Source organism: Artemia franciscana, chromosome 9 (assembly GCF_032884065.1).
Source record: "Artemia franciscana chromosome 9, ASM3288406v1, whole genome shotgun sequence".
Lineage (NCBI taxonomy): Eukaryota > Metazoa > Arthropoda > Branchiopoda > Anostraca > Artemiidae > Artemia > Artemia franciscana.
In genome coordinates, this window is record NC_088871.1 from 605,453 (window position 1) to 630,497 (window position 25,045).

A 25,045-nucleotide genomic window follows, 5' to 3' on the forward strand; every position below is an offset into this window, starting at 1 on the left:
CTAATATTTAGCCTGAGAGTCCTGCCCGAAGAATCTAATGAATGGCAGGTTCAACTACTCACAGTATTTATAGACTTTCTCAAGGCCTTCGGCTCAATACACCGCAAGACCATGTGGAAAATTTCAATACATTACGGGATCCCGATTAAAATTGTAAATATAATTAAAGCGCTATACTTCGATATTATGTGCGCAGTACAAGCCGAGGGAGGCCTAAAGGACTGGTTCACCGTTCAGTCTGGTGTAAGGCAGGGCTGCATTTTATCACCACTGTTATTTGCCATAAACATAGATTTTGTGCTTCGTGGATGTAGCTTCAGTGGGGGTCTACAATTCAACCCATTAAGAGCACTTCATGATAGTTTTTTTGCGGACGATATTGCACTCTTCACTCACGAATCAGAAGCTATACAACACAATATAAATGAACTTGGGCGTTTGGCAAATGTTGTTGGACTCTCCATAAACGCAAACAAGACTAAACCAATGTCAAATGTGGTCATTCCTGACTTAGCTGAGGGACTTTTGGTCAACAATGAGGAAATTGAAGTAGTAAGAGAGTTCAAATATCTCGGCAGCATTCTTACGCAAGATGCCAATCCTGAAAGAGAAATCTTGTGCCGAATAGAATTGGCTGGCTCTGCCTTCAATTGTCTTAGAAAATGTTTGGAGAAATAACAAATATTCCCAGAAGCTAAAGCTCAGAATTCATAATAGCAATGTCCTCTCCGTCCTTGCATATTATGGCAGTGAAACTTGGAGTATCACTGCGCAACTAGGAAAACGACTACGGACATTCGATAATAACTACCTAAGATCTATTTTGAATATACAGTGGACTGAGAGAATAAGAATGATGAGATTTACATCATGACAAATCATACCCCCATCCTTGATGCCATTAGAAAGCGACGATGGATGTATTGGGGGCACATGGTGCGAATGGGTGATGGAAGGCTACCTCATGACATATGGTGTTGGACACCTCCTGGCCTCCGAAAGTCAGGGAGAACCAAAATTACCATTGGCAGGATGTTAGAGAAGGAGGCGAAGCTGGCGAGGTCTTCGATGGAGGAGCTTTGGTCGAGGGCTCAGGACAGGTAGTCGTGGCGAACCACTGTTGCTGCCTTATGCACCCTCAGGTGTGGGAGGACCTAAGTAAGTAAGTGTAAGTCTACGACAACAAATGGCCATCTCAAAATGTGTATCAGATGCATTTTGGGAAAATATGAGGTGCGCGGGGGTGTCCCCCCTCTGATAACTCTGAATCTTAAAGAGGACACTAGAACTTTTCATTACCGGTTCATTGAGTCCCCTCCGAAGGTAATACCATCAACCTTTCTATATAAACTTGAAATACCCCCAGGGCCTAACTTGTGACTCTTGCCGTAAGGGCTTCGGGGTGGGGGTTTGCCATCCTCTATTACGCTATATTGAACAAAATGGTTATTTCAAAATTTGTATCCGATGAATTTGGGCAAATTTTGGACGTGGGAGGGGGATTAGTTGCCCCCTCCTCCCAGTCGAATTAGCCCCTTTCGTAGTTTCTACGACCACTCCTTCGATATGAATTACCCTGCTCTAAATAAAAAACAAATAATAATAATGCATTGTACCCACATCACTCTTAACTTAGCCAGCACTATTGAGCTGCCTATCATAAGGTTTGTTAGAAAATTCTATATGAAAAACTTTAGCGTAAAGAGCGAGGTTTTGAGGAGGAGGCAACCCCTTTCATGATTTCTGTTTGTTTTGAGGTTTGAGTCTGCTCCTTACTTTCAGTTGAAAAACTCGTTGTTTTTTTTAATTTAATTAATTACAGATAGTATTTGTTATGGGAAACAAACGGAACCAGTTTCTTAAAGAAAATTAAAGCGCCTCACTAAACCAAAAATGAGCAGAAATAAAGTCAAATAATCTGCAAAGTAAAAACTACGGATTATAATAAAAAAAAACATGGAAATTATTTTTTTCTATGAAAAAGACCAGTTCAAAAAAATTCTACAAAACAAATTTGCAAAGGGAGGGTAAAGAGCTTCGTTAAGCCCAAAATGTCTAGAAATAAATTCAAATAATTTTCCAAGAGTGAAACAACCACAAATCCCCGCCAATAAATGAAATAGACCTAAAACGAACAGAAATTACGATAAATAACCAATTCAAAGTCAAAACAAGCAAAATACCTCAAGACCACAATATATTTTTTAAATGTTTTCACTTTTTTGACTTTCAAACAGTTCGTGGTAACGAATTGTATTAAGGAGCGACCCGGCTCAGTAGTAACCAAAACTTAAAAAAAACGGAATTTTTATAAAATTAATTATAACAATAGCTACATCAAAAATCTGCAATTTAATGCTGAATTTAAAATAATGAGTTTCATTAAGTTTAGGCTTATCCATCAAAAGTTACGAGCCTGAGAAGATTTACCTTATTTTAGAAAAGAGGAGGAAAACCCATAAAAGGTCATAGAATCTTAACGAAAATCACACCATCAGATTCAGCGTATCAGAAAACCGTACAGTAGAAGTTTCAAGCTCCTATCTACAAAATTGTGGAATTTTGCCTTTTTTGGCCACAAGACAGATCACGGATGCGTGTTTATTTGTTTGTTTGTTTGTTTTTATCTTTTTTCCCAGGGGTGATCGTTTTGACCCAGTGGTCCTAGAATGTCGTAAGAGGGCTCATTCTAACGGATACTGAAAGTTCTAGTCTTTTACTGTTTTAAAAAGTAGAGTTGAGAAAAAGAGTCAAACTTTAGCGTAAAGAGCGAGGCGTTGAGCTCCTTTCATATAGGGAGTAATTTCTGTTCGTTTTAAGTTTTAATATCGCTCGTTACTCTCACGTAAAAAAAACTTGTTTTTTTTTTTACTTAATGGTAAATAAAGACGTAAATGCGTTCTGAGATCTGAGAAATACGTTCTGAGAAATACGTTCTGAGATCTATGCACGACGTATGAAAACAAGAAAAGAAATAATAAATGAAAAGAGAAAAATCAAATATGTGAAAAACGAGGATTTTGTCAGCCAGTAGCAAAATATGAAGATGAAAATCAAGCAAACATTTCGAAAAGGACATCCGCCAAGTCGTCCTCAGTACTCAAGAAAAAATAAGAAAAAGGAAAAAAAACAACAACAAAATCTAACCTTCTTAAGTGAACTCTAAGAGAGGAGAAAAAAGAGCGTCTTTTCTCCGTCTTTTCCAGGTATTATTTCCTTTCGTGTTTTCATACAAGAAATAAAGAAGTAAGACTATAAGGAATAAATATCAAAATATGTATATCAAACTGACAATAAACGGTTATTTGTTTTTTATCTTATTTTAGTGAAGTGCTAATTATGTTCTGGTCTTGAAAATGTACGTGTGTTGTCACCCATGCTCCTTTTAATACTTGCTCGAAAGGTCTTGTAGGAAGGGCAACTCCATTCACATACTTAATGATTTTGGTTCGCTTTAAGTTTTGGCTCTGCTGCTTACTTTCAGTTGTAAGAACTTTTCTTTAAATTTAATTTCTGAACGTTAAAAAAAAAAAAAAAACGAGAAATACGGTTCTTTCTCCATGAAAATTTCTGGTACTTGCATATTATACGCTACTCATTCACCTATACAATGTGTAAAAGTCGAAAACAAACCGGCTTCTTCTGTTAGTTTCTTCATTACCTTAGAAAAAAATTTGGTTTATATGTTTTCACATTAGACGGGGGTGGGGGGTGGGTGGGTTAAAGTATAGCAGATCGGCATTCAAAATGTGTTAGGTGTAATTATTCTGCATATTATGAAGTAAGAATTGTTTTCTGACTTCAAACTGTCTAAATGCATTACCCCCCTCCCTTATGTGTAAATATATAGCCCAAATTATATATTTCCCATCTATTCTGTTGGGTATTTTCCGGGGAATGGGGTTTTTACAGGTGGGTATTTTCCGCAATAGGGGTATTTTCCACGGGGGTATCTTCCAGGGAGGGGGGAGGAGTCTTGCGGGGGTATTTTCCTCGGGGCGTGTTTTCCGGGGGATGTTTTCCAGGGTGGTATTTTTCGTGGGGAGTTTCTTCCACGGGGAGTGTTTTCCATGGGGGTATTTTTCGGGGATAATTTCTGTTGGAGGGGGGTATTTTCTGTGTAGGTGTTTTCCGGGGGAGGAGTATTCTCCTGGCGGTATTTTCCGGGGGTATTTTCCGCTCGGGGTGGGAATTTTTCTGGGGGGTATTTTCTGCGAGGAGTATTTTCGGGAGGGAGGTACTTTCCGGGGGGATGTACACCGGAGGGTAAACGCCGGCCACCAACAATAATCTGCAGTTGGAAGACAATTGACAATGAGAATCAATATATAGAAGCCTGCCGTAGGCCGGGTGCCTGGGTACTATATATACTGATTTTGTTTAATGTTCTGGACAGGATGGGCCCAGGATTCTAGAAACCCTTCAATCAACTGGAGGTCCCATAGACCGGCCATATCTCGAACAATAAGCTGTAAGAAAATATGGTTCAATCCCAATCTCTAGGGCTATAATGAGAGAAAGGATGAGATGGCTGGGACACATTCTGCGGATGAAGGATGATAGATTGCCAAAGATTGTCCTTTTCAGGGTGTCATCTAAAGTCAAACTAAAAGAAGGATGTTTCCAAAACATGGTGGGAGGATGTCGCAAGGAAATATTTAAGGGAAATAAGAACTTCTTGAGATTCTGTAAAGAAGGAGGCTTTGAATAGATTGGGATAGAAGAGTAGCGTATATTAATGTGTTAGCCTAAGGCGGCCTGAGGCTATAGTGAGTTGTAAGTAGTAGTAGTAGTGGAGTTAAAATAAAGGTCATGCGTTCTAAATATGAAAAAATTTTGTGATGTTTATGGATTTGATCTTCCGGGAGAGCTACCTGTCTCCCCCAAAGGCGATAAGAGCCCATTAATTGAGTTAAGCTAAACAAGCATTTCACCGTTTTGGGGACGATCAGAGAAATGATCGTTATTTAGTTTTCAGGAAATACTAATGAAAGACCTGGAATAGTGCATTTTAACTAGAAGAAAAGAGAATCTTGGGACAGTACATGTGGCACGTAGGCTATTCTTCTTTGTGCATCTTAGATTTACATTGGCAGCAGTAGCTGCCAATATTCCTTCAGAATATTGATTCTGAAGGAGAACAACCGAATTTATTTATTTTTTTTTTTTAATATTCCTTTCATTAACCAATGAAACAACCAAGTCAATTAAGAATAAACAGAAACTAATTTTGAAAAAAAATCCTCAAAAACAGTTTTTCACAGAAAAGTAAAAAGCTACATTAGGTCAAACACGAGTAGAGATAAATTCAATTAATAGTGGAAGCATTCAACGAAAATCAATCAATATTAATACATAAATGAAACCCAAAACGTTCAGAAACTATAATAAATAAATGATTCAAAATTAAAATGAATAGAAATTGCCACACAAAGGAGTAGGGCTAATCCTATCCCCCTATGTCTTCTAAAGATCAGAACGTCATTTGCACTTTGCTGAAAACAAAACAAGTTTTAAACATTTTCTCTTCTATAACGTTAATAAATCTTAAATTGATGAGACTTTAAGGAATAACTATACTCTCAATTTATATTCATAAGGTCTTTTCTGTATTTTTGGTTATTATGGTGATTTTTTTTTTCTTTTTTGGCTTCGTAATGACAAATGAAAAAGTACACAGCTGGACTATTTCCGGTGAAGCACAAAAGACGTTCTCCTCCTACAGCTCTGCTCTTATTTGTGGCAATTTTTGTTTGTTTTAGGTTTTACTTGTTTGTTATTAGAATTCATATTCATTTTGGGTTTCATTTATTTATTGATAGCAATTTATGTTCATCTTACACTTCCATTATAATTTGAAATTATGCGCGTCTTTGGTTTAACGTAGCTCTTTACTTTTCTTTGTAACACTTCCTTTGTGGAAAAGGCTTTTTAAATTAATTACCAGCAAAGAGCGACCTAAAAGCACACAACGAGCAAAAAGTACTCTGAAAGAAAGAGTTGGGGTTTCTCCCTTCACCCCTATTCTTATGTCCCACGTTATAGTGTTGACTTCCTACAATGCAAGAAATTTTCAATTTGTAACTACATAAGTTTAATCCATTTAAAGAAAAAGAAAAATTCCTGCTTCAACGAAAATACTAAGATGAAAGAAAAGAACTTGTTTTCGGAAAACCTGAATTTAATCCGCCTGTGCTATATAATGAAAACGGCGTTAATTGCAAATTATAGAAATGGCAAAGCAATTGAGACAACAAAAAAAAACTAAAGAAATACCCCTTGTATACCTTTTTTCGAAGAGATGTAACCGTCGTGAACTAATATGCAAAGTTTTTGGCTTTAAAGCTGGTCAACTGCCCTAATGCACATTGCCCTGCTACCTCGTTGCGACTAAAAATTGATTTATAACTTTACATAGAAATATAGCTATTGTCCAGATATCTTTTAATATAGAAGAAATTAAAAAGCATAATTTTGACCCAGAGCAAAATATTCAACTAAAATAAGATATATAAAAAGTCTTGCATCGGACCATTTGCCAAATATGGATGCCTGCTGTACGTCCTCCAAAAACGTTGCTGGCAGCATTTCAAAATATCACAAGAGGACTAATTGGACCGAATTAGTTGTTCCCCACGACTCTCTCCTGTCTGTTGGTGAGAGGTTTGATGTAACGTCGACGGCTGTTTTCGATAAGTATTTGAATTCACATCCTTTTCAAAGACTTTCTCGTATTGTGCCTTCCAAGTGTCCAACCAACAAAAAAGACACGAGTGCACGCAGCTCGGTCCAATTATCTTGAGGCTGGAAAGCTAGAACTGAGTTCTTGAAGAACAGCTTCATCCAATGTAGCACTTCGATCTGGAATGATCGTTCTGATGAATTTATACCCAAAAGTTTCCCTATTGACTCTCTCAAGAGAAGATTCGATTGTCATCTCAAAACCTTGATAAAAGACTAGTGACAAATCAGATATTTAATTGTACATGGTGCCACGAATTCACCAATAAAAAGAATTGCTGTGTAGCTCCACAAAAATGGTAAGAAACAAGTGAGAATTTAACTATAATCAATAATCTTATGTAATTTTTCAAGAAAACAATTACAATTTATTAGTTCTAGAATAAACAAGCAAAACATTTCCAAACAAAAAAATTAGATAAAATAAACACTATTATCAATTAGTGCAAGGGTTATTCGCAAATTTTGAACAACTGGTTCGCGTCGCTGGTTCAGTTCTAAATACAGGTTTTTTTTCTTATCACCATCTTTAATTAAAACTACACATTTTACTGACAAATATGTTCCAAATTGATCCATCCAATATCGATAAGTGGCAAAATAGGTAAGGCCCCGCCAAATATTTATGTTTGTGCTGAAATCAGTTTTATTTCAGAATCGGCGCTTTTACGTAATTTCTCCCCCAGAGCATCTTTCTTCTTGTTTATTCTACATTAAATCTATTGAGGAAATATTCGTCATTCTTGATCTTATCAACTTTTTGCTGATTATTTTTGTCAAGGTCTCAGTTTTTGTTTTGTTTTATATAAAATATTGATTTGGCAGATTCTGTCAATGATGGTCAGTTCGCTGATAGATCTTATTTTTATTCAATTTTATATTATATCACTCATCAACTGTTTTGAAAACTTTAAATGTAACTCTTTTAAAGTAGAAGTTTTGCACGCGAGATAGTTTCCAGTGCAATTTACTTTGAGATAGGATAATTCCATTTTAGTGTAGTGATAGCTAAATCTTACTGAGTTGTGGTTGACTCCAATCCAGGGGTTCACTTTCCCCACGTTCATTTCCACCACACCGTAGCTCTTACCTTTACACTTGATATATCCGAACAACTTGAAAACTAGTTCAGTACTGAACTAGTTTTCAAGGTTACAACATATAAACTAATCGGATTATCTTTTTACATTGTTCATGATCTGAGCTAGCTACTGCTTTGAATTAAATGTGCTGTTACGAAGTAACTTGCAAACTGAAATAAGTTTTGCAAATTGGGACTGAAATTTTTTGGAGGATTATTTATTGTGGGATTGGCAAGTTGTGGGCCCTCTTTGGGAAAGTGCACAGCTCAGTGATACAGAGGAAAGTCTTTTAGGCCGACTTTACACAGATTGGATTGGAATCCACTTGGATGCAATAGGGAGGCTCGGCCCACACTTAAAGATAAGTCTTTTTGCTCTATTAATCGACTTCTAAAAATAAGATACTGTTAATGATGCAGCGTTTCAAGCAGTTTGATGTTGCGCTAGCTAAATTCAAGAATTACCCCCTATGACCTGTGAGCATTTTGCAAATAGGAAAAGATTCGCACGGAAAGCCCACTTATCTGGTTTTTTATTAGGGTAGTCATGATGAATTTAGGATAATAGATGCAAATCTTCAAGAATACAACCCTAAAACGATAGATTCATCCACGCCTGCTGTCAAAAAAGCAATTGTGGAACTTGATAATACCCCTGAAATTTATGAAACTCTTTCTAAGACTTTTTTAGCCCTGAAAGCAAGTGTTAAATTAGGTTCTAACTCAGTTTCTTCAAGTATCGCCCCAATTTATGATAAATTAGTTGCAACTGAAGCCCAACTGGAGAAGACAAGAAGTGATCTGCCGGAAAATATTACAAATAAAGTGACTGAAAAGTTCAAAAAAAGTTCAAAAAGTTTGTGGCTCAAGTCACCATTTGTACATGATTTATGAAAGGGTAACACATCTTTCTAGACTTCAAGACACACAATCCGTATAGTATGAAAGGAATCCTTTTTTTTAGGATTTCTTCTAAAGAAGATAGGGTTTTTAAGTAAGATTTGGATAAGATAAGATATTTATTTCAAAAAGATCTCTATCACAAGCCCTCAAAGGGCCGAATTCGGACTTCGGAGTCGACTAACAAAGCAAACAAAGCAAAAAACATTAACACTAATAAAGCACTAACAAAGCAAAAAAAAATAATAATAATAATAATGAATAATCAAATTATGATTCAAAAAAAAAAGGTCAAACTAAACTTGAACAAATACAAGTCAAAAAAAGGAAGGGGACAAAATAATCAAATAATACAGAAAAGAACAAGAAATAAATATATATATATATCTACAAATTAAAAGGGACACTAAAAAAAAGTCCAAAAACTCACAAAAAAGACGAAGCATAAAACACACGAAAAACACATATGAATTAAAAGGGAGACTAAACCAAAACAACGGGGTGCAAGCAAATTAGTGCAACGACCTAGGCAACACCTCACCAAAAAAAGGGGGAGAAACTAGTTGGATATTTTTATTTATTTTTTCTGTGATGAAGGGGACAAAGGTTTTTTCATATCTGGAAGTAACGCAGCGAATGGGGGACAAAACTGGGATAGGCACAGAAACAGCCCGAGGCTGTCGTAATCTGGATGGTAAGTAACGTTTGGGGAAAATACTTGCCGTCCGAGGGTTCGTTATTGTATTTTCTGAAAAACGGAGGCACAATGACAACCTCCTTCGCTCAAGGGTTTCCAAACTAGCTTTTTTTAGTAGCAGAGAGTGAGGCACCTTGCCTTCTTTGAAAATTATTCGCAAGGCTCTTTTTTGGATTGACTCAATTTTGTCTGATTCTTCACGAGAGATACCAGGGTGCCAAACTGGACAAGCATATTCAAGATGCGGGCGGACAAAATACGTGTACAACCTTAAGGAGTGAGAAGGGGGCGCTATATTTATTTAGGAGCTTAAGGAGGGTGATAAACACATTAGCTTTACGGATGATGTCTTCAACGTGGATATCCCACATTAAATCTGAAGAAATTGTGACTCCAAGTAATTTAACCGAGGATACATAAATTTCAGGAGGGATAGGATTAAGAAAACAGGGCGAGGATTTGAGGAAACAAATCGGCATTATCATGGACTTAGAGGGGTTTACTGTCATATCCAAGTCCAAAGCCTCACTTCCAATTTCATTGAGGATACTCATAGGGTCACTTATTAAATTTATGAAGCAACTTTCAACAATCTTTAGGTTATTAACAAATTTCAAACGGTCAGAAACTTCCTTCGCGAGACTGTTAATCATGACTGAAAAAAGGAGGGGGCCTAGGAGAGTTCCTTGGGGTATGCCATTGTAGATAGTGAGAGGGTTTGAGTAATGGTTCTGGTATTTAACCACCAGCGATCTAGTTGTTAAAAAGGAGGCAACCAATTTTACCAGTAAGGGATCGATATTGAACTTGCTTACTAGTTTCTCAATTAAATTATTGTGGTTAACAAGGTCAAAGGCTTTCTGAAGGTCAATGAAAATTAAGTTTAACCAGGAACTAGGCTTTCGAGGATTTTCCCGATGTGGTCAATAAGAGAAACGAGGTAGTGGGAAGTAGAAGTTGATTTTAGGTTTCCGAATTGCTTCAGGTCAGTAAGAGGTAGGATTTTTTCCTTTAGCAAGTCTGCAAGGAATCCTTCATACAATTTTGAAAAAATAGGAGTAAGAGTAATAGGTCGAACGCCTTCAAAGCCAGGCTTTCCGTTTTTCTTTTTCAAAGGGGTAATGAAACCCTGTTTCCAAATTGTTGGAATTTGCCCATACTTAGTAATTTCGTTAAACAGGACAGACAAGGGCTTAGAAAGGAAGTCATCGAAGGCTCTAAGAAGAGGAAACGGGATATCCAAAGGACAAATTTATTAAAACAAGATTTTTGTTTTTTTGTTTTTTTTTGTTTTGTTTTTTTTCCCAGGGGTGATCGTATCGACCCAGCTGTCCTAGAATGTTGCAAGAGGGCTCATTCTAACGGAAATGAAAAGTTCTAGTGCCCTTTTTAAGTGACCAAAAAAATTGGAGGGCACCTAGGCCCCCTCCCACGCTAATTATTTCACCAAATTCAATGGATCAAAATTCTGAGACAGCCATTTTATTCAGCGTAGTCGAAAAACCTTATAACTATGTCTTTGGGGACGACTTACTCCCCCACAGTCCCCATGGGAGGGGCAACAAGTTACAAACTTTGACCAATGCTTACATATAGTAATGGTTATTGGGAAGTGTACAGGCGTTTTCAGGAGGATTTTTTTGGTTGGGGGAGGGCTTGAGAAGAGGGGGATATGCTGGGGGAACTTTCCATCGATAATTTGTCACGGGGGAAGAAAATCTCCATGAAGGGAGCGCAGGATTTACTTGCATTATTTAAAAACACAATGAAAAAATAAATATGAAAAAGTTCTTTCAGCTGGAAGTAAGGAACAGCATTAAAACTTAAAACAAACAGAAATTATTACCCATTTGAGGGGCTCACCTCCTCCTAATACCTCGCTCTTTACGTTAAAGTATTTTTAGTAATTTCAACTATTTATTCTACGGCTTTTGTGATTCTGGGATCATTCTTAATGAATTGGGACAAAATTTAAGCTTTAGTGTAAAGAGCGAAGATCTGACAAGGGGGCGAACCCCCTCATATATGTAATAAAAATATGAGAATACAAAAGTTCTTTACGTAAGCTAATTTATAAGTTACGTAAGTCTTTTACTAATAAAAATATTCGTAAAAAATTAAAAGTTCTAGTTGCCTTTTTAATTAACCAAAAAATCGGAGGGCAACTAGGCTTCCTCCCCCGCTCTTTTTTTCTCAAAATCATTCGATCAAAATTATGAGAAAGCCATTTAGCCAAAAAAAAATGCAAATTTAGTTTTAATTATTCCTCTGCGGAGAGCCAAAATCAAAACATGCATTGATTCAAAAACGTTCAGAAATTAAATAAAAAAAACCAGTTTTTTTAACTGAAAGTAAGGAGCGACATTAAAACTTAAAACGAACAGAAATTACTTCGTATATGAAAGAGGCTGCTTCCTCATCAACGCCCCGCTCTTTACGCTAAAGTTTTTTACTGTTTTAAAAAGAAGAATTGAGAGACAGAGTCAAACTTTAGCGTAAAGAGCGGGGCGTTGATGAGAAAGCAGCCTCTTTCACATACGAAGTAATTTCTGTTCGTTTTAAGTTTTAATGTCGCTCCTTACTTTCAGTTAAAAAAACTGGTTTTTTTTTATTTAATGTTAATCCTAATCAAAGTCATCTAATTCACACTTATTTTGTGGGTTATATTTTAACTTCTTATTTTACAGGCTACCTGTAAAGGGCTGCTGGGTTTTAAATCCCCTCAACAACTCTAAAATATTCTTATAACTTATAAATTTGACGTAAAAATTTAGGTAAAAAGACTATAAAAAAACTTCAAAATTCATAAATTGGTCTTAAAAATTTGTGATATGAAACTCTCCCCCCCCCCTTAAAAAGTCTATAGGTAGTGGCTTTGAGGAACTATTTTTCCTTTTCTGATACAACTTTCAGATTTTTTTTTTTATTTTAGGTGGGAATGTTCACTTAAGACTTCCCCTAATGATGTTCCCAAAGAGGAAATTCTATCTTACGTTTATACAAAATATCTATTATATACTTTCTAATCTCTATGCCAATCATACAGCTTGATAAAAATGGATGGATCTCTTTACATTCAAAAATATTGTTTGAGGATCAAGCGGAGTTAATTTGTACCACGGTTTCTACTTTGAGGATATGTGGATCCGAAGAGAGGTGATGCCTTCTTCTATAAGACCAAATGCAGTTGAAAAGGGTGGAACTTTTGAAAGTTCCACAAAATTTAATATTCTAGGGAATAATACCCCTCTGTCAATCTTAGCACTCTCTTCAAAATATTGTGAATTTCTTCCTTCATCCTTTCCAACAGTTCGTGGTAGTGAACTGTAGTAAGGAGCGACCCGGCTCAATAGTAAACGAAACTCTAAAAAACGGAATTTTGATGCTAAAATATACATCAAAAGAATTGGATTTTCATGCTGATTTTAAATATATAAGTTTCATCAAATTTAGTCTTTGTCATCAAAAGTTACGAGGCTGAGAAAATTTGCAATATTTTGGAAAATAGGGGCAAAAACCCCTAAAAGTCATATAATCTTAATGAAAATCACACCATCCAATTCGGCGTATTAGAGAACTCTCTAGCGAAAATTCAAAGCTCCTATCTACAAAAATGTGGAATTTCGTATTTTTTGCACGAAGATAAATCACGGGTGCGTGTTTATTTATTTTTTTTTCTTTTCCCAAGGGGTCATCGTATCGACCAAGTCGTCCTAGAATGTCGCAAGAGGGCTCATTCTAACGGAAATCCAAAGTTCTAGTGCCCTTTTTAAGTGACCAGAAAAATTGGAGGGCACCTAGGCCCCCTCCCACGCTCATTTTTCTCCAAAGTCAAAGGATCAAAATTTTGAGACAGCCATTTTGTTCCACATAATCAATAACCATAATAACTATGTCTTTGGGAATGACTTACTCCCCCACAGTTCCTGGGGGAGGGGCTGCAAGTTGCAAACTTTGACCAGTGTTTACATATAATAACGGTTATTGGGAAGTGTACAGACGTTTTCAGGGGGATTTTTTTGGTTTAGGGGGGAGATTTGAGGGGAGAGGGCTATATGGGAGGATCTTTCCTTGGAGAAATGTCTCACGGGAGAAGAGAAATTCAATGAAAAAGGACGCAGGATTTTCTAAAATTACTATAAAAAAAATGAAAAAATAAACATGGAAAAGTTTTTTCAATTGAAAGTAAGGAGTAGCATTGAAACTTAAAACGAACAGAGACTATTACGCATATAAGGGGCTCTAAAAATACTTTAGCATAAAGAGCGAGGTATTTAGGAGGAGATAAATACCTCGCTCTTTATGCTATAGTATTTTTTAGTAATTTCAACTATTTATTCTACGGCCTTTCTGATTCAGGATCATTCTTAAAGGATTGGGACAAAACTTATGATTTAGTTTAAATAGTGAGGTATTAACGAGGGTACAAACCCCCTCATATACATAATAAAAATTTAAGAATATAAAAGTTGGTTACGTAAGTTAATTCTTAAGTTACGTATATTTTTTACTAATAAAAACATTCGTTAAAAATCAAAATTTATAGTTGCCTTTTTATGTGACCGAAAAATTGGAGGGCAACTAGGCCTCCTTCCCCACCCCTTATTTCTCAAAATCGTCTGATCAAAACTAAGAGAAAGCCATTCAGTCAAAAAAGGAATTAATATGCGAATTTCATTTTAATAATTTATGTATGGAGAGCCAAAATCAAACATGCATTAATTCAAAAACGTTCAGAAATTACATAAAAAAAATTAGTTTTTTTAACTGAAAGTAAGGAGTGACATTAAAACTTAAAACGACCAGAAATTAATCCGTATATGAAATGGGTTGTCTCCTCTGCAATCCCTCACTCTTTACGCTAAAGTTTGACTCTGCCACAATTCTACTTTTTAAAACAATTAAAAACTTTAGCGTAAAGAGCGAAGGATTGCAAAGGGGACAACCCATTTCGTATACGGAGCAATTTCTGTTCGTTTTAAGTTTTAATGTCGTTAGTTTTTTTTATGTAATATAATAAAGTTTCACGTTTCTTTGTGCATATAGGTCTCTAGTCTGTTGATTGAGATGGATAGTTAAGTTAAGAATAATGAGGATTTGAATAATTTTAAATATTGGTTAAAGGGTAAAGTATATAATTTTTAAGTTGTGAAAAATTATAAATGCGCACATAAAGCTATAAGTAGTATTCTTTTTGTCGTTGGGGAATTAGAGACTGACGGCGGATTGGTATTTGGTAGAGTGTGCTGCAGTTAGTTGGGTAGCTCGACTGCTATTAGATTGGCTGATATGTGAAATTTGGATTGAATTAAATTTGAGATGAGGGTATGTTTGTATCAGGTATGTTTGTATTTGTATTTTGTATTTGGTATTCTTTTGTATGTTTAGGGTATGTTTGTATTTGAGATTAGGGTATGTTTGAGATGAGGGTATGACTGCTAGTAGATTGGCTGATATGTAAAATTTGGATTGAATTAAATTTGAGATGAGGGTATGTTTAAGATGAGGGTAAATTTGAGATGAGGGTATGTTTGAGATGAGGGTATGTTGAGGGTATGTTTGTTTTTCCATGTTTACTGGACTGCCCTTTTGGACAACCTTGTGTCAGGATCTTGGGCAGCCCAGAAGAGTATTATGTTGTTACGTATGCTGTAAATATTTTGTTCAATAAATAAAAAAAAATTGACGAAAATATAACTGTTCAAAATAGGGACGAAACTTTTTAATTAGCAATGAAACAAATATAAGAATTTTTAACTGGATATTTCGAACGCATTTACAGTGTCCATCATCAGCCGTAAAACTCAACTAAAGTAAATTAAAAGGTATCATCCCTATTTTGAACTGTTAAATTTTCGTCATGGAAATGCAGTGTGGTCTTTCAAGTTATCTACGTCGAAAAAAATAGAGAACAATTTAAAAAGTGCAAAAATATTTTTTTTTATCCATGTATTCACGGCACCAGGTGCTTAAAGGTATCTGATTTGCTACTATTCCTTTTCCTCGTTCTAAAACCTTGAAGGTTTTCCTGTTGAAACTTATCAAACAATCCGTGGTAACGAACTGTAGTAAGGAGCGACCCGGCTTAATAGTAACCAAAACTCTAAAAAATGGAGTTTTGATATCAATAGCTACATCAAAAGAATTTCATTTTAATTCTGATTTTAAAAATATAAGTTTCATCAAGTTTAGTTTTACCCATCAAAAGTTAAGAGCCTGAGAAAATTTGCATTATTTAAGAAAATAGGGGGGAAACACCCCCTAAAAGTCGTAGAATTTTAACGAAAATGACACCATCAGATTCAGCGTATCAGAAAACCCTACTGTAGAAGTTTCAAGCTCCTATCTACAAAAATGTGGAATTTTGTATTTTTTGCCAGAAGACAAATCACAGGTGCGTGTTTATTTATTTATTTTTTTTTTCAGGGGTCATCGTATCGACCAAGTGGTCCTAGAATGTCGCAAGAGACACATTCTAACGGAAATGAAAAGTTCTAGTGCCCTTTTTAAGTGACCAAAAAAATTGGAGGGCATCTAGGCCCCCCCCCACGCTCATTTTTCTCCCAAAGTCAACGGATCAAAATTTTGAGATAGCCATTTTGTTCAGCATAGTCGAAAACCAGAATAACTATGTCTTTGGGGATGACTTACTCCCCCATAATCCCTGTGGGAGGGGCTACAACTTACAAACTTTGACCAGTTTTAACATATAGTAATGGTTATTGGGAAGTGTACAGACGTTTTCAGGAGGATTTTATTTTGTTTGGGGTTGGGGCTGAGGGGAGGGGGCTATGTTGGAGGATCTTTCCTTGGAGGAATCTGTCATGGGGGAAGAAAAATTCAATGAAAAGGGCGCAGGAGTTTCTTGCATTACTATAAGAAAACAATGAAAAATAAACATGAAAACGTTTTTTCAAATGAAAGGAAGGAGTAGCATTGAAACTTAAAACGAACAGAGAGTATTACGCATATGAGGGGTTCTAAAATACTTTAGCATAAAGAGCGAGGTATTTAGGAGGAAATAAATACCTCGCTCTTTATGCTAAAGTATTTTTAGTAATTTCAACTATTTATTCTACGGCCTTTCTGATTCAGGGGTTATTCTTAAATAATTGGGACAAAACTTACGATTTAGTGTAAAGAGCGAGGTATTAACGAGGGTACAAACCCCCTCGTATACATAATAAAAATATAAGATTATGAAAGTTTGTTACGTAAGTTAATTCTTAAGTTACGTATATTTTTACTAATAAAAACGTTCGTTAAAAATTAAAAGTTCTAGTTGCCTTTTTAAGTAACCGAAAAATTGGAGGGCAACTAGACCTCCTTCTCCACCCCTTATTTCTCAAAATCGTCGGATCAAAACTAAGAGAAAGCCATTTAGCCAAAAAAAAGAATTAATATACAAATTCCATTTTAATAATTTATGTGCGGAGAGCCAAAAACAAACATGCATTAATTCAAAAACGTTCAGAAATTAAATAAAAAAAAACTAATTTTTTTAGCTGAAAGTAAGGAGCGACATTAAAACTTAAAACGAACAGAAATTACTCTGTATATGAAATGGGTTGTCCCCTCCGCAATCCCTCGCTCTTTACGCTAAAGTTTGACTCTTTGCCACAATTCTACTTTTTAAAACAATTAAAAACTTTAGCGCAAAGAGCGAGGGATTGCGGAGGGGACAACCCATTTCATATACGGAGTAATTTCTGTTCATTTTAAGTTTTAATGTCGCTCCTTACTTTCAGTTAGAAAAACTAGTTTTTTTAATGTAATACTATGAAGAAATGATCTTGAGCCATTTTGTTCAACAAACATCTATTAACTGTGTCTTTGAGGACAACTTAATCCCTCACAGTCCCCGGGGGAAGGGCTGTTGGTTATGAGCTTTGCCCCTTGGTTACATATGGTATTGATTATTGGGAAGTATAGTGGCGTTTTCAGGGGGGATTTTTTCTGGTGGTAGTGGGTCGGGGGCTACGTAAGAGTATGTTTCTACGGAGGAATTTATCATGGAGGAAGAGAATTTCCATGAAGGTGGCGCTGGATTTTCCAACATTATTTAAAAAACAATGAGGAATCAAAAAATGTTTTTTCACCTGAAAGTGAAGGAGCAACCTGAAAAGGAGCAATAACGAACAGAAATTATTACGCATATGAGGGGGTTTGCCCCCTTCTTAATGCTTCGCTCTTTATGCTAAAGCATTCTTTGTAATTCCAAAACAGCTATTTATTCCAATTAAACCACCTTTGTGATTAAGGGGTCATTCTTAAAGAACTGGAACAAAATTTGAACTTTAGTTTAAAGAACGAGGTATTGACAAGGGGGAAAACCTCCTCGTAAACGTAGTTGAAATATACGAATATATAAGTTCGCTACGTAAATTTATGTAATTTTATGTTGTAATTACGTAATTTTACTTAATTTTTGTAAGTTTATGTAACTTACAAATGTAAGTTACGTATATTTATTACGAATAAAAACGTTCATGAATAAAATTAGAAGTTCTACTGGCCTTTTTAAGTAACCAAAATTGGAGAGCAGCTAGGCTCTCTCCTCCGCCCCTTTTTTTCTCCAAATCGTCCGATCAAAACCTTAAGAAATCCAAAAAAAGTAAAATCAATATGCAAATTTCGTTTTAATTACTCATTTACGGTGACCAGGAGCAACAATAAACTTAAAGTGAACAGAAATTATTACGTATATGAGGGGTTTCGTCCCCTCCTCAATACCTTACTCTTTACGCTAAGGTTTTATAGTAATTTCAAAGGAGCTATTTATTCTAATTAAATGGCTTTTTGTCATTTTATTCTAATTAATGGCTTAAAGAATCTGAACAAATTTTGAGCTTTACCGCAAAGAGCAAGGTGTTGACGAAGGGCAAACCCCCTCATATACGTATTAAGAATATAAGAACATAGAAGTTCGTTACGTAAGTTAATTTGTAAACTACGAATATTTATTACTAAGAAAAACGTTCGTAAATATAATTATAAGTTCTAGTGGTCTTTTTAAGTAACCAAAATAATTGGAGGGTAACTAGGCCCCCTCTCTCCACTTTTTTCTCAAAATCGTCCAACTAAAACTTTGAGGAAGCCATTTAGCCAAAAAAAGTTAAATTAATATGCAAGTTTCGTTCTAATTATTCGTGTACAGTGAGCCAAAATCAAAATCTACATTAATCCAAAATGTTCAAAAATTAAAATAAAAAAACATGTTTTTCTAACTGAAAGTAAGGAGCGACATTAAAATTTAAAACGAATAGAAATCATTCGGTATAGGAAAGGAGCTGTCTCCTCCTCAACGCTCCGCTCTTTACGCTAAAATTTGACTCTTTCTCACAGCTCTACTTTTTAAAACATTAAAAAAACATTAGCGTAAAGAGGCGTTGCGGAGGGAACAGCCCCTTTCATGCACGGAATAATTTTTGCTCGTCTTAACTTTTAATGTAGCTCCTTACTTTCAGTTTAAAAAACTTGGTTTTTTTTTATTTAACATATAATTGGATCGATGTGTGTGCCTTAGAAAGTTTGTCAACTGGTAATGATGGCCTGAGACCGCTCTTAATTCTTAAAATCTTATGAGTAAAAATTATTTTGTAATCTTACCGAAGAATAACGTTCTGGATGGTTGTACTTGCACACTTATGTAACTTCAGGAAACCAAGTTTCGTTTTCGGTAAGCAGAAACTCCGTCGGAGTACTTCTCTGGTGTCACTGGAATATATTTTACTTACTATATACTTTCACTTTTTGCAAAGAAGTTTCATAGCACACTGTTTTCCTTTGGACAGTTTTGTTTTAAAGTACCCAGGACGATAAAATGGAATCTCAATGTTTAAATTGGTCAAATAGAAAGTTACACAACTATATATATCTATATATATAAAAATAAGTTGTCTGTCCGTTACGCCAGATTATATCTTCTATATAAATAAAAGAAAACAAACTAGAATGTAAAAACTGGAAATTGCATAAATATTTCGAAATATTTTGACATTAGATTAAAGTAATTCGAAAAAAGAAAAATGGTAAAAAACTAAAAAAACTAAAAAGAAAAAACTAAAAAAAAATAAAAATTGAAAAAATTAAAAAAAGAAAAAACCTAAAAAGATAAAACGTAAAAAAATAAAAGAGACAAAAAACAAAAAAAAAAAAACAAAAAAAGCTAAAAACTAAAAAAAAGAAAAAACTAAAAAAAACTGGGAATTGCACAAATATTTCAATATATTTTGACAATAGATTAAAGTAATTCGAAAACCTTAAAACAGATACCCCAAATTTTCAGGTTTAATATAAATTGTTGGAGCTTTAGCTTGCTTGGCATGTAAAGATTTTTCCAAGTGTCAATGTTAAAATGAACATTGACAAATTGAAGAAAACAAATCAATAAAAAGAATAAATTAAAAAAAAGAAAAAACTAAAAAAGATAAAAACTAAGAAAAGAAAAAACCAAAAAAGAAAAAAAAATGAAAAAGAAACTGTATCTATATATCTATCTATCTATCTATATATCTATATATATAAAAATAAGTTGTCTGTGTGTGGATCTGTGGATCAGGTGACGTCATGTTTGTTCGCATATGACGTCTGAATTATTTCACACTAATACAAAAGAAGAAAAAACTAAAAAAGGTAAAAACTACAAAAAAAACTAAAAAGAAAAAAAAACTAAAAAAGCTAAAAAACTAAAAAAAACTAAAAAAAGGTAAAAATCTAAGAACTAAAAAAAAACTGAAAAAAATAAAAAAAGGCAAAAACTACAAAAAAATAAAAACTAATAAAAAAACTAAAAAAGCTAAAAAACTAAAAAAACTAAAAAAAACTAAAAAAAGGTAAAAAACTAAAAAAAAACTAAAAACTAAAAAAGAAAAAAACTAAAAAAAAGGAAAAAACTGAAAAATAAAAGAGAAAAAGAAAACTAAAAAAATATGAATAGATATATATAAAAATAAGTTGTTTGTGGGTTATGTCTGTCTGTCTGTCTGTCGAGTGACGTCGTGTTTGTCCGCATATGACGTCTGAATTATTTCACACTAATACAAAAGAAGAAAAAAAACTAAAAAAGGTAAAAACTACAAAAAAAACTAAAAAGAAAAAAAACTAAAAAAGCTAAAAAACTAAAAAAAAAACTAAAAAAAGGTAAAAAACTAAAAACTAAAAAAAAACTGAAAAAACTAAAAAAGGCAAAAACTAAAAAAAAACTAAAAACTAATAAAAAAACTAAAAAAGCTAAAAAACTAAAAAAACTAAAAAAACTAAAAGAAGGTAAAAAACAAAAAAAAACTAAAAACTAAAAAAGAAAAAACTAAAAAAAAGGAAAAAACTGAAAAATAAGAGAAAAAGAAAACTAAAAAAATATTAATAAATATAAAAAATATAAATATAAATATAATATAAATTAGCAATCAACAAAGCACCGAGACACAAATGACGACCGGGACACAGGGAGTATAAATGACGACCAGGACATAAGTAAAAAAAAAAAACTAAAAACTAATAAAAAAAAACTAAAAAATCTAAAAATCTAAATAAACTAAAAAAGAAAAAAAAGAAAAAAGGAAAAAAATAAAGGAGAAAAACAAAACTAAAAAACGAATGTATATACAGACCGGGACACCGGGATACAAATGACGACCGGGACACAGGGAATATAAATGACGACCGGGACACAGGGACACAACTACAATGGGGACGCCGGGGGGCACAGGGGGATATAAATGACGACCGGGACACCGGGACACAAGGAATATAAATGACGCCCGGGACACTCAAAGAGAAATCACAGACTGGAACACCGGGACACAAATGACGACCGGGACACAGGGAATATAAATGACGACCGGGACACAGGGACATAACTACAAAGGGGACGCCGGGGTGCACAGGGGGATATATAAATGACGATGGCGACTCAGGGAATGGTCGATTAGCAATCACCATCAACAAAGCTCAAGGGCAATCATTAGAATCATGAGGTATAGATCTGAATACGGATTGTTTTCCCATGGACCATTATATGTTGCATGTTCAAGAGTCGGTAAACCTGACAATCTATTTATATGCACAGACAATGGGACAGCAAAGAATGTTGTATATTCGCAAGTTTTACGTAGTTAAAAACATATATATATATATATATATATATATATATATATATATATATATATATATATATATATATATATATATATATATATATATATATATATATATCTATATTCACAGGTGGGACATAGGGACACAACTACAATGGCGCGTAACTAATATGGCACGTAACGACTTACGCGCGCGGGGGGGCTTGGGGGGGGGGCGCGAAGCGCCCCCACCAACTAGGTGTTGGGGTGGCGCGAAGCGCAACCCCAACAGCTAGTATATATATATATATATATATATATATATATATATGTATATATATATATATATATATCTATATATATAAAAATAAGTTGTCTGTGTGTGGATCTGTGGATCAGGTGACGTCACCTGAAAAAACTGGATCAGGTGACGTCAAAACTGAAAAAACTAAAAAAAGGCAAAAACTACAAAAAAAACTAAAAACTAATAAAAAAGCTAAAAAACTAAAAAAAACTAAAAAAAAGGCAAAAACTACAAAAAAAACTAAAAACTAATAAAAAAAATAAAAAAGCTAAAAAACTAAAAAAAACTAAAAAAAAGGTAAAAAACTAAAAAAACTAAAAACTAAAAAAAACTAAAAAAAAAGGAAAAAACTGAAAAATAAGCTAAAATAAAGGTAAAAACCAATAAAAAACTAAAAAAAAAACTGAAAAAACTAAAAAAAGGCAAAAACTACAAAAAAACTAAAAACTAATAAAAAAAGTAAAAAAGCTAAAAAACTAAAAAAAACTAAAAAAACTAAAAAAAGGTAAAAAACTAAAAAAAATAAAAAATAAAAAAAAACTAAAAAAAAGGAAAAAACTGAAAAATAATCTAAAATAAAGGTAAAAACCAACAAAAAACTAAAAAGAAAAAAGGAAAAAACTAAAAAAAATTTTCATCTAAAAAACTAAAAAAAACTAAAAAAGGTAAAAACTAAAAGAACTAAAAAAGAAAAAAATAAATGACGACACTCAAAGAGAAAGCGACCAGGACAAAAGGAATGTTCGATTAGCAATCAACAAAGCACCGGGACACAGGGAGTATAAATGACGACCAGGATATAAGTAAAAAAAAAACTAACAAAACTAAAAAGAAGGTAAAAACTACAAAAAAACTAAAAAGAAAAAAACTAAAAAAAGGCAAAAACTACAAAAAAAACTAAAAACTAATAAAAAAGCTAAAAAACTAAAAAAACTAAAAAAAGGCAAAAACTACAAAAAAAAACTAAAAACTAATAAAAAAAATAAAAAAGCTAAAAAACTAAAAAAACTAAAAAAACTAAAAAAAGGTAAAAAACTAAAAAAACTAAAAACTAAAAAAAACTAAAAAAAAAGGAAAAAACTGAAAAATAAGCTAAAATAAAGGTAAAAACCAATAAAAAACTAAAAAAAAAACTGAAAAAACTAAAAAAAGGCAAAAACTACAAAAAAAAACTAAAAACTAATAAAAAAAGTAAAAAAGCTAAAAAACTAAAAAAAATAATAAAACTAAAAAAAGGTAAAAAACTAAAAAAAATAAAAAATAAAAAAAAACTAAAAAAAAAGGAAAAAACTGAAAAATAAGCTAAAATAAAGGTAAAAACCAATAAAAAACTAAAAAGAAAAAAAGGAAAAAACTAAAAAAAATTTTCATCTAAAAAACTAAAAAAAACTAAAAAAGGTAAAAACTAAAAGAACTAAAAAAGAAAAAAAATAAATGACGACACTCAAAGAGAAAGCGACCAGGACAAAAGAAATGTTCGATTAGCAATCAACAAAGCACCGGGACACAGGGTGTATAAATGACGACCAGGACATAAGTAAAAAAAAAAATAACAAAACTAAAAAGAAGGTAAAAACTACAAAAAAACTAAAAAGAAAAAAAAACTAAAAACTAATAAAAAAACTAAAAAATCTAAAAATCTAAATAAACTAAAAAAGAAAAAAAAGGAAAAAAATAAAGGAGAAAAAAAAAAACTAAAAAACGAATGTATATACAGACCGGGACACCGGGATACAAATGACGACCGGGACACAGCGAATATAAATGACGACCGGGACACAACTACAACGGGGACACCGGGGGAAACAGGGGGATATAAATGACGACCGGGACACCGGGACGGGGAATGGTCGATTAGCAATCACCATCAACAAAGCTCAAGGGCAATCATTAGAATCATGAGGTATAGATCTGAATACAGATTGTTTTCCCATGGACCATTATATGTTGCATGTTCAAGAGTCGGTAAACCTGACAATCTATTTATATGCAAAGACAATGGGACAGCAAAGAATGTTGTATATTCGCAAGTTTTACGTAGTTAAAACCATATATATATATATATATATATATATATATATATATATATATATATATATATATATATATATATATATATATATATATATATATATATATATATATCTATATTCACAGGTGGGACATAGGGACACAACTACAATGGCGCGTAACTATTATGGCGCGTAACGACTTACGCGCGCGGGGGGGCTTGGGAGGGGGCGCGAAGCGCCCCCACCAACTAGGTGTTGTTGGTGCTAGTATATATATATATATATGTATATATATATATATATATATGTATATATATATATATATATATATATATATATATATATATATATATATATATATATATATATATATATATATATATATATATATATATATATATAGTATTTATTCGTGAGTAAACCAAACAAGGTATTTCAAACTATATTCTAAACTAAAACAACATGACATAAAAAAAACACACAAAAAAACAAAAAAAAAACAAAACACTAATCTAATCTTAATGTCACAAATGAAGAAAAATGATTTCACAACCAATGATCACTAACTACGAAATTTCTAATCTCCCAGTTCTGTTTAAAAAAAACAATAACAAGGTTTCTAACATCCTTATTACTCACTACTAAATTCAAACTAAAAGCAAAGCTAAGACCTAGTTCAGATAGGCACAAAGACAAAAACATTCTCTGGGTATAATATAAAGGACATTCAAGTAAAAGATGGCTGCAAGTTTCAAGAATTTGGCAGCAATGGCACAAGCTAGAAGGAACATAACCAATTCTATGCAGGAAACCATTAAGACGACAATGGCCAGTAATAAATTGTGTCAACTGGTATCTTGGCTCAAAAGAAGAAGCAGCAATTAAATCATTTGGACTTGAAAAGAAACAGCTTGGCCAATAGCTAATTGAATTTTTTGAAAATCCCTATACCACATTTCATATAACTTAGATTTGAGTAACTGACGGTTTAAAATAAAGTTATTATCAAAAATACTTGGTCCAAACAATTCGAAAGAACTTCATCTGTAAAAATACTATGAAGAGATGATCTTTGAGCTAAAGGGAAAGAAGGTGGAGTAAACATTGACCAATTTTGAGGGCGGTCTTTGCGAGCATACCTTAATCCAGTCAATTCATAAGCTCTAATATGAATAGGTAACACACCAGAAATGGCTATTATTTCTTCTGATTGTGCACTTCGAAACGATTTGG

The 25,045-nt window shown here is 33.5% G+C and overlaps 1 protein-coding gene across 1 annotated transcript in view; it reads right to left on the reverse strand.

Annotated features, from left to right (window-relative positions):
- Window positions 1-25,045, reverse strand: part of LOC136030851 (galactosylceramide sulfotransferase-like) — a 69,615-nt gene that overhangs the window by 16,800 nt on the left and 27,770 nt on the right. Inside the window, exon 3 of the mRNA XM_065709900.1 lies at window positions 19,029-19,136. Within this exon, the coding sequence (XP_065565972.1) occupies window positions 19,029-19,136 (108 nt within the window). The remainder of the gene's footprint in view (window positions 1-19,028; window positions 19,137-25,045) is intronic.